Source organism: Galeopterus variegatus, unplaced genomic scaffold, assembly GCF_000696425.1.
Source record: "Galeopterus variegatus unplaced genomic scaffold, G_variegatus-3.0.2 Scaffold13, whole genome shotgun sequence".
Classification (NCBI taxonomy): domain Eukaryota; kingdom Metazoa; phylum Chordata; class Mammalia; order Dermoptera; family Cynocephalidae; genus Galeopterus; species Galeopterus variegatus.
Window position 1 is genome coordinate 1,307,018 of NW_007726124.1, and position 10,872 is coordinate 1,317,889.

The window sequence follows — 10,872 nt, forward strand, 5'->3', positions numbered from 1 at the left end:
AGAATAATGACTGGCATATAAAGGTCACCTGCTGGAGGTAAATTACTTTGCTATCACCTGACACTCTATTTTCTTAGGTTTTTAAACTATAGTCTAAGGCAGGAGGCTTTGACTGGTTGTATCTGTCTTTCAGGATTGAAATGTATGCAGAAGGTGTGGCAGATTTGAGTGAAATGATCATGATTCTGCCCTTATGCCCTCCTGATCAAAAAGACGCAAAGATTGCTCTGACCAAAGACAAAACAACAAATCGCTATTTCCCTGCCTTTGAAAAAGTAAGTGAAGCTGTTCAATGATTTGGGGCCCTGAGTTTAGAGAATCAAAATAGTGCCCACATATTCATGGGACATTGACCTTCATTCCAAGGACACTTCCTGAACACCAGTGCAGGACTCTGACTCTCAAATCATTTTATAAAAATGGACTGTGAAAAGAATTATACCACTGATACCCAAGTTATAATTTTTCAGCAAAGTTTTTGTTACCTAGATCTCAATCTAGAATTCTCTTCAACAGAATTTCAGAGTCATGTTAAGACGTTGGGTTGAGGAAGGCTCTGAGCCACACTAGAGGTGGGGCTAGATCCTGCAGATCACCATGAGCTTTGATTCAAGAGGACCGTGATGAAAGCAATACAGCAGAAAACATTCTGGCACCACATGTATGGAGACACGAGACCAGCTGCCCATCAGGAGAATATTGTAGTGTTTGAGGAATGGGTGAGAAATATGTAAATAGGGATCATAGCAGAGGGATGATGAGGAAGAATTAGATGAAGAGATGTTAAAAAAAAAATAATCTACAGAATTTGGAGACATGACTTTCAGACTTTACAGGAAAGCCATGAAAACTAAAGAAATAAGTGCCATCATTGGTTACTTAGTATCTAGCTCAGTTAATGTTTCCAATGTAAAAGGAGACCATTTCAAGGTCAAAACTAATTGAAATTGTGCTAACTAAAAATGTAAAACCTAAAAAATGGTTTTAAAATATACCGGAGGCTAAAAGAAAGAAAAACTAATACCTAATGCTTCTTTCTAAAGTATTAGATCATTCTTTCATTCATCCAACAATTGTTAAATTATTGCTTGTGTGTCAGGCCCTGTGCAAGGAGGGAAGTGTTTAAGAGCAATCAGATCCTCAGGCACACCTGCTGGCCCTTGTGGTTCTTGACAGTTTAGGGCACATTCACAGGGTGACAAGCTCTACAGCTATTACAGTGTAATTACATTTATACTGTGAAATCGAAGAGCCCCATGATAACAGAAATGAACAATATATCCCACATTATAGCATTTGATGTTGTAATTTGTTTTTGTGCCAAATAACTGATTATCCATAATTCTATACTACAAAAAAGGTATTTGCCAACATATTATTTTACTCGGTGGTGCCATTTGTGTTTTTTCTCCTTATTCTTGATGATTTGCGCACTGCTGGAATATTTTAATAAATATTACATATTACCACAAAATTTTCTTTTGAGGAAATTTATACACCAAGAAAAGTTGGAAGAAATGTACAATGAACACATACATACCCACCATCCGGATAGCAACACTAGCATCTTATTATGTTTGATTTATCATAGATGCCTATCTCTCTGCCCTTCTCTCTATCAATTAAACATACATTTTTCATGCATTCAAGGAAAGTTGCAGACATCAGTGCAGATCATCTCTAGGACATCCAGCATGCAGCTCATCACAGTGTAAGTAGGAGGCAGAGCCAACGTTGCAAGGGACATGACGGATTCAGGTTCACCCAGGTTTCCTTCAGATCCCAGAGAGAGAGGCCAGGAGGTGAGGAGAGCAGACGAGAGGAGAAACACAGACTCTGCTGTCACAAAGTGGAGTCACTGCCCAAGAGGGACTGGAGAGAGAGAGCAGAGTGGAGAGCCATGTCCTGAAGTTTCAGGGCCGCAGCCTTGTAGGGTGTGGGGTAGACAGACACTTGGTGCTGCAGGAGCCTGTGGAAGACGCAGGTGAGGCTGGGCGGTGTGAACACCGCAGCGATGTGGGAATGACAGCAAATGGTAGCCTGGGCTTCAACTGAGATGTGAGCAAACCCATTTCACGCTGTCCTCATGAATCAGGGCCGGTGGAGAAAGGTCTGGAGCTCTGCACCCTCCTGGTGAGGCAGCAGAGGTGGGAGAGTCGGGCTGCAGAGGCTCAGGGAGAAGCAGGGCCCAGCCTGACTGTGCGTGTTCACCATCTGATTCCTCGAATTGGCAGGTGTTGAAGAGCCATGGACAAGACTACCTTGTTGGCAACAGGCTGAGCCGGGCTGACATTCACCTGGTTGAACTTCTCTACTATGTGGAAGAGCTTGACCCCAGCCTTATCAGCAACTTCCCTCTGCTGAAGGTGATCTGCTTTATGCCCCTAGAGAGGCAGCCCCACATCTCCCATCTTGGAATCTCATATTTGGATGCTTGGGCTGGTGACATTCTGACCCCAGTCCTCTCCAGCCTTCACTGTCCACGCACCCCACCCCCCTTTTATTTTGTGTCTTCTTTTCCATCTCAATTTTTCCACATCTTCATTTCTCCTGCTTGGAGACTTATCTGTGTCAATATCCAACAGACTCATTGTTCTCTGTATTGCACAAGAGCCATGAATCTATAGGATTAATAATGTAAGGAAAAAGGGGAAGACTGTGAAGTACATAAGGTCTGAAAGACACCCTCCGGGAAAATGCTACTGAGCTATGTTTTCTTCCTCCTACCTTCATTTCTCACCAGAGTCTGTTTTCCAGCCCCTGTTCTGGTGCTGGTGGAGGGGACTCAGTGGAACTTTGTCTAGTAGGGTCTCCAATATTCTGGGTTATGGTAATGATAGTTTGGTCTTTGGGCTTCACTCTGAGACTATAATTTATACATTGCAGGCTCTGAAAACCAGAATCAGCAACCTCCCCACTGTGAAGAAGTTTCTGCAGCCTGGCAGCCAGAGGAAGCCTCCCATAGATGAAAAAGGTTTAGAAGAGGCAAGGAAAATTTTCAAGTTTTAATAAAGCAGGCATGGATGCCAAGCACATGCCAATGGAACTTGTCGAGATTTACCACAAAAGAATGCCTCACCTACATCTTGATACTGGCTATTATGAAGCTAATTAATGTTTTCCAAATTAATATGCTAATTAAATAATAAAACTCGTATGAGAATGCTTAGTTAAAATCTATTCCTTTTTATTAGGATCTGATATGAAATCAAATTTCTAATCACATTTAACCTTTTTCTTGGAATTAAAAGTTTAATAAAAAAAGGAAAATGTAGATTATGTGGTTTGTTTCACTTTTCCAAGAATTTACATCTGTCATATAGCCTATCAAAGAGTCAAGTGTAGAAATTACTTCTGACATTCTCAAGTACACACAGGGACATAGTAACCTTTCTGGGTATTGGCATTATGAAATTTTCTTGTTTTCTTGGAGAGCTATCTTATTTCTGATAATAAAAATATTTTTTCTTATGCATTTTTCAGACAGCAATTATGTCTACCATGAGTAGACACATCAGTGTTCTAGGAGGTGGTGAATTAATGACAACAAAACCCAGTCAACCTCTGCTCTTAGGTGACCCTGTGTCCCTGACAGTGCATGCGCCCCAGCACATCTGCACTCAATTCCATAACGTTCTGTGGGGCCTGGCATGAGCCTTGCTCTCAGTTCTCTCAGTGCTGCTCAGACCTGGGCTTCCAAGATACAGATGATATATGTGAATTATATATAAAGGAATATAGGTAAAATCATTTTCCCCTGTGTGTCACTGTGCCAGAGTTCTTGGATTAGGAGTGATTTCTGGCTTCAGCTGCATAAAAGCCTACACTGCTAATCTGTCTCAGGAAATCTGGGCTTTGGTGTATTTAATTCTTCTCTCATAGTGAGCTTCCCCTCAGTTGGGGGATGGGGAGGTGGGAGGCAACCGACCAGCTCTGGGGTGGGGGTGGGGGGTTGCTCCCCTACTGTAGCTATACTCTGCTCGAGCCAGTTCTCTACTTACAACCAGAGTGGCTTTTCTAGAATGCAAATCTGAATATCACTGCCCTTCTTTAAATTCTTTAGTGCATCCCCATTGCCTGCTCAAAGCACCCTCACACCCCATCTCACTCCCTGATCTCCAGCCCAAGAAACCCCTTGAGCATGGCGGGGTCTCTTGCCTCCGTGCCTGGGCACATTTGCTAGCCCTGCCTGGCCAGCTCCTTCCCGCCTGGCCACACTCCACTCCCCACCTCGTTGCTTCCCAGGGAGCGCTGCTCTCTCCTCTGTGCCCTCCACAGAGCCCCAGCAAACCTCTAACAACACCTACAAGCCACTGTGTCTCCTCCACTGTCCTGTGAGCTCCTGGTGTGCGGCAGGCCCTGCTGAGTCCCCAGTGCTTCATCACAAGCAGATCATGACGCAGTGCACAACTCCATGGACACTTTGAGGACCCAGGGGTAGGAGTCTGGGCTTTCAGCACTCCTTACATATCCTCACACCGCCTGCCTGACCCTGTCTGTTTGATTCATCCATTTTGACAAATATGTATATTCATGTCCTTCAAATGCTATGTATTGACCTTGCTTGGATGTTGATGTAAATGACCTAAATGCAAAGAAATCTTCATGTGACTATCAGAGGAATCTGTCTGTTTGATTCATCCATTTTGACAAATATGTATATTCATGTCCTTCAAATGCTATGTATCGACCTTGCTTGGATGTTGATGTAAATGACCTAAATGCAAAGAAATCTTCATGTGACTATCAGAGGAATTGTTAGTAATTGTATTTCTAAATGTTTCTTATTGGGATAGATGTTTTTAAATTTAAAATAGTCAGAATGCAAAATATTTGATGAAATTAATAAATAATAAAATGAAATCCAGAAATTATAAAATAAAATTTCAGTGTGATAAGAGAATAGTGTGATTATGTTGAGAAAAGTTCTTATTTTCGAGAGATAAATTCTGTTATTTTTTGATGAAATGATATGGTGTCTGGCATTTGCTTCAAAATAATCCTGTGGTAGTGAGAATAGTGTGATTATGTTGAGAAAAGTTCTTATTTTCGAGAGATAAATTCTGTTATTTTTGATGAAATGATATGGTGTCTGGCATTTGCTTCAAAATAATCCTGTGGTAGCGGGGAGAAGGTGGGAGTGTGTATTAGTTTCTCATGGCTCCCGTAACAGATTACCACAAACTAGGTGGCTTGAAACAACAGAAGCATATTCTATCCCCCTTGTGCAGGCCTCAAGTCTGCAGTGAGGGTTTTGGCAGGGCCACACAACCTGGAAGCTCCAGGGGAGAATCCTTTCCCACCTCTTCCAGCTTCCAGTGACTGGGAATCCCTCGCTATCTGTGGACCATGGCCACAACACTCCAGTCTCTGCCTCTGTCCTCCACACCTCACCGTCTGTGTGTCAGTGTCTCCTCTTCTCTCTCTCATGGGGACACTCATCATTGGATTTAGGGCCTGCCCAGATAATCCAGAATGATCTCATCGCAGGTTCTTTAACTTAATTACACCTGCAAAGACCTTTTTTCCAGGTAAGGTCATGTTCACAGGATCCAGGAATTTGGATGTAGACCTATGTTTTGGGGGGCTACCATATATTAACCCACTACAGGATGTAGATGAAGAAAGACTGTTGGCAATTGTTGAAGCAGAGCGATGGGTACTTCAGGTTTTCTTATACTGTTCTTTATACTTTTTGGAATTTTTCCATTTAAAAAATTTAAAAACTATTTTATTTATTGAGCTCCTACTATGGCCAGGTCTGTGCCAGACCATGAGGACTTGATTCAAACAAGATGAAAGCTTTACCCCAGGAGCTCAGACTATATGTGGGAAATTTATATTAAATACATAATGTCAGCAGTATAAAGGGTAGAGTATTCCAGTCAGAACAAATAGCTTGTGCAAAGGCCCAGAGGAAGAGGAGGCTAATTTGAGTGAGGCAGAAAGGAAAAAGTATGCAAATAGGGTTGCCAGATTTAGCAAAAAAAATATAGAACACCCATGTGAATGTGAAGTTCAGAGAAACAATCAATACTTAGTAGAATCATGTTTCATACAATGTTTGGAGCATACTTATCCTAAAAAGGTATTGATTACTTGTCAGAAATTCACATTTAACTGGGTGTCCTGTATTTTTCTCACAACCCAATATGAAAAGCATTCCAGAGTGCCATCAGCTGGCTCTTTCCAGATATCACCTCCTGTGGTTTTGCTCACAGGAGAGGTTTTTCATCTGCCTTAGTCCTCACATTTAATTCATGAAAACCTCACAATAAGTTTCTTCAGAAAGCTAATCCCCATTAACTCACAGAGAGAGTTAAACTTATCTAAAGTTTTTTGTTTATATTTGGTTTTAAACTTTTATCTTCAACCTTGGAAAGGAACATGTTGATCAACGGTTTTGTAATAAGAGGATGAACTACCGTTTTTCTTATAATCTAGTATAGAACTCTGTGGTCCTGAAGCCTGCAGGAGTCGCTTTTCCCTAACTGGACTCTGCCCACTTCAGTGGGAGGGTTTATTCAGATAAAGAAAGGGCTTATAAACAATCAGGAATTCATATTAAGTTGCTGAGCCAGGAGGGTGACAGCCTTTAACAAGGTAAGTTCTGATCTTATACACTTTCCTACACCTCCTCAGGTGCTCTCCTCTAGGTTCCTAGAAAAATACATTAAAATATGTTTTTAGCACAAGAAAAACTCTGTTTTATACTCACTTTGGTCCTTCCTGGTGTGCTTGGTGTTAGATGACAGTTCAAGGTTCGTTTATTCAGTTTCTGTTGGATACATCATCATAGAAATGTAAAAATGAGGAATTTGAAAAATTAGAGCATGAGAATTCAATGGTATGAGAAAAATTAATAGCATGAGGAGAAAAAAAGGATGGTAGCATTTAGGCAAACTGAGAATATGTCTATTGCAAGAAGAATGTGGGAGTTTATGCTAAAGGTGCTTTGTCTATCGAAGTAGAAAACACATGACTGTTGTGAATTGGGATAACGTAATACTTCTTAGGCTGTGAAAATTCAAAATAGAATGTATTTTAATAGTTTATGCTAAAGGTGCTTTGTCTATCGAAGTAGAAAACACATGACTGTTGTGAATTGGGATACCGTAATACTACTTAGGCTGTGAAAATTCAAAATAGAATGTATTTTAATAAGAATAAACTTGTCTGACTGTCAGAAGATCAAGATTCTAATTCAGTCTTTGCCGTTAATTAGCTACATGACAAGTCACATTCTCTCTCTGGGTTTCAATGAACTCATGGCAGACCTAGAGAATGGGAAGGCAGAGTTTCTCAACCTTGGCACTTCTGTCCTGTTGGACTGAGTTATTGTCTGCATGGAGGGCTGTCCTGACCATCATACAATGTTTAAGGCATCCTTGGCTCTAGCTGACCTAGAGAATGGGAAGGCAGAGTTTCTCAACCTTGGCACTTCTGTCCTGTTGGACTGAGTAATTGTCTGCATGGAGGGCTGTCCTGACCATCATACAATGTTTAAGGCATCCCTGGCTCTAGCCACTTGAGGCTGTAGCGTCCATTCCCCCAGGTTATGACAACCAAAAATGTCTTCAGACTTTGCTAAAGATCCTCTGGGGTGGGTAGTAAATCACCCCTAGTAAAGAATCACTGGACTATAAGACTTCCTGAGTGTTAAAACTCAGAAGTCGTGATGGGACAACTAAAACTAGTTTTCAAAAAGCACCTAAAGTCACCCAGCATGGATGAATGGGGTCATTAGAATTAGAATATAAGTGTCAACAGTGCCCTGGAATAAATGTTAATTTGGGAGAAAGGAAAAGTTCTTATAAAAGAGAGACTGAGAGTTTCAGTGAGATTCTCTGAAAATCCAGGCATTGGAGCAACCAGGATCTAACAGAACTTACAAGGAAAAATACCGCACTTATAGGAGAGAATACTGAAGGGACAATAGAGAAAATCATGTCACAAGATGCTAGAGAGTGTGATACAAGGGTACTTCATAAAGTTCATGAGCAAACAGAATGGAAAGATAACTCTTTGAAGTGCCCTCATATTTTGATGAGGGTGGGGTGTGATCCTCATCTGAAGAGTAAGAGGGCAGACACTTGGGAATACAAAATCCACCAAAGCTGGAAAACTGAGATGGTACCCTGGAAGGATGGATTCCACCTGGGCAAAGGGGCAGGTTGCTCAGTTTCCCTAGTCTGGCAGCCTTCTCACCTTGCTCTAACTTGCTTGGCTGGGAGAGTCATGATCCTTGGGTGGGGATTCCCAGGAACCCATAACATGAAGTCACTTCTGGGCTCCCAGGAACCCATAACATGAAGTCACTTCTGGGCACGTTCTGCTCCATCTGTTCTCCATAAGCCTGTTTTTTTGACTAGATCTAAACCCCCTTAGGGCAGGGACCAAATTAGACTCGTATCTTCTTCCCCAGCACACATCACCATTGCTTGTTACACAGAAACTGCTCAATCAGTGTGAGTTACGAAGTTTGAATGAAACTTTTTAAAAGGAGGAAATACATTTACATGTATACCAAAACAAGGAATGGAAGAAGGATCCATGAAACGTCTGCATTTCCAGGCAAGGAGCAGGATGTCAGAGAGAATCTGACACTTTCATCAGATGTTCACAGTGAGCCCCTGTGCTAGTGCTATGAACAGCTGGAGAGAGACGGCAGTGGGTCTCCCAGTGGCGCGGCTGGAATCCGTGGAAAGGTGGCCTGGGGACAGGAAAGGTTGAGTCCATAACTAGTGCTGAGTGGCAGCCGGGGCCTGGCCTGAGGAGAAAGGCCTGTCGGACACAGCACACAGGGTAAAAGGGGTGGGAACCAGGGCTTTGCTGCAGTCTTTGGGCAAAGCAAGGCAGTGTTAATGATGTGCCAGGCCTCCCTGAGCCTTCACTGAAAACTTCCTGCTAGTCTAGGTTTAAATGATTAGTGAATATCATCAACCTCTGCACAGGAGGTACAAAACAAAAGAGCCATTATGTGATATGTTTTTAAAAACTCTGAATACATATCAAATCTTATTCCTACTGGAGCTCAGTGGGAAAAACAGAGAGATGGATAGAAGACAGATAGTAGATGAAAGATATGTGGACCAAAATTAAGGCTGTTGAGGCAGAAATAATTTTACAAAGGTCTTTTGAGAACCAAATATGAGGATTGAACCAGGAAATACAAACCAACAAAGTTGAGAAGTGCTTCAAAGTCTATTACTAGCTGAAAGATTTTATGTGAAAGTTTGGAAAAGGAAGGGTGACTTCTTGTACTAGAGTTGTCCCATTTTCATTGGTGCATAAAATAGAGAAGTTACAACCATTGGTTACAGATTATAGCACATAAACAAGAAATGTCTATGTGTGGAAGGAGCATCTACGGGCCAGACAATGCTTCAGCTAATCTTCATGATAAATTGGTGGCTTCCTCAGAGTTAGCAGGCTATACATTAATTGTCACATCAACAATTTTAAGAATTTACATGATTCTTCACTTAGGAACAGGACTTCTCACCCAAGTCATAAGGCCCCCCTTCAAGGCAATTGATATGTTTTTTAGAGAACTGTTTCTGTAGCTAAAGTCATCAGATACAAAAATATATTGATACATGGGTACATAGAAGAATCGATAGATAAAATGAGACAGGTAGAAGACAGATAATTTTAGAGAACTGTTTCTGTAGCTAAAGTCATCAGATACAAAAATATATTGATACATGGGTATATAGAAGAATCGATAGATAAAATGAGACAGGTAGAAGACAGATAGAAGAGAGAGGACTATATCCTACCTAGTGTGCTCAGATACTCAAACATCTCCCAGGAATGTGGCAAGAGTGAACTTCCATTTGCCGAGTCCCTATTATAAATTTTATGTACATTATCTCATTTAACTTTGCCAAGAGCCCTCAAAAGTAGATATAACTATCTCCGTTTTCAGAGGAGAAAATTGAGGCTCGGAGATTAGACAACGTACTGAGTTTATGCACCTCCTAATGGAAGGAGCTGTGATTTAGCTGCACGTCTCTCTTCTCTCTGCTAAGAAATAGTATAACGAGGACCACCTCAGGGTCATAACTCCTTTCATTTACTACTGGAATTATCGTACGTTATTGCTACCAAAAGAGGACCACAAGATCCACTAGAGAGAGAAAAAGGGCACTTTATTTTCCAGGAAAAACAATCTGTAGATCTGGGAGCACGGACCTCGGACCTTGGACCTGGACCCCTGCAGGTCCAAAGTAAGCACTCTGCCTGGGGAGCGGGGAAGGCTGTTACTTATGCCTCCTAGGATCAGGGTTCACATTCATATTCAGTGAACCTAGAGAAATGCTATGAATATTCATGGAGAAGGCTATCAGCCTGCTCAGTGAGTGTTACTGTGCAAGCTCCGTAGACTGGCCTTGGCCGGTTTTGCCTCTCTTATCGGAGACGAGAGGAAAAACTGTCCTTGGAGTCCATTTTTGTCTAATTGGAGCCCTAGTGGGCTCCCAAGAATGAGAAGGAGGGGGTCGGTGGCTGGCGCCGGGTGGACTTGTGGAAGGTCAGCGCGGAACCCCCAGCTACAGCTGGTTTGGCCTTATCTTCTCGGAGTTGTCTTTCTTTAGTTACAGAAAAGAAAACTTCTTAACAGTTAGTAAGATACATACTTGCAGGCTGAGAAATACTTTTCTGCCCTTTTCCTCGTGTTGAGGCCATTTTGTTCTGATTAACCATGTGAATGTTTCTTTTAGCTACAGTGAGTCCATTTGGTCTGTCTTTGGGGTACATGTTGACATCACATTGCTTTGGTAACAAGCTTGTCTTCTTATCGAGGTAAATAACTACAGTTACACTAGTTCGTTTTTTTTTTTTTTTTTTTTTTTTTTTTTTTTTTTTTTT

General features: G+C 41.7%; 2 protein-coding genes across 3 annotated transcripts in view; both read left to right on the forward strand.

Moving 5' to 3' along the window:
- GSTA4 (glutathione S-transferase alpha 4) overlaps positions 1-3,182 on the forward strand; it is a 72,021-nt gene extending 68,839 nt beyond the window's left edge. The window contains exons 10-12 of the mRNA XM_008593635.1: positions 134-275; positions 2,235-2,366; positions 2,887-3,182. Of these exons, the coding sequence (XP_008591857.1) occupies positions 134-275; positions 2,235-2,366; positions 2,887-3,009 (397 nt within the window). The 3' untranslated portion in view covers positions 3,010-3,182. The remainder of the gene's footprint in view (positions 1-133; positions 276-2,234; positions 2,367-2,886) is intronic.
- Positions 1-10,872, forward strand: part of LOC103609025 (glutathione S-transferase A2) — a 34,305-nt gene that overhangs the window by 5,018 nt on the left and 18,415 nt on the right. The window contains exon 1 of one of the 2 annotated variants that reach the window (XM_008593427.1): positions 6,526-6,603. The exons of the other annotated variant lie outside the window; for it this stretch is intronic. The gene's annotated coding sequence lies outside the window, so the exon portion shown is untranslated. Of the gene's footprint in view, positions 1-6,525; positions 6,604-10,872 lie in introns of those variants that run through there. 2 annotated transcript variants of the gene reach the window in all.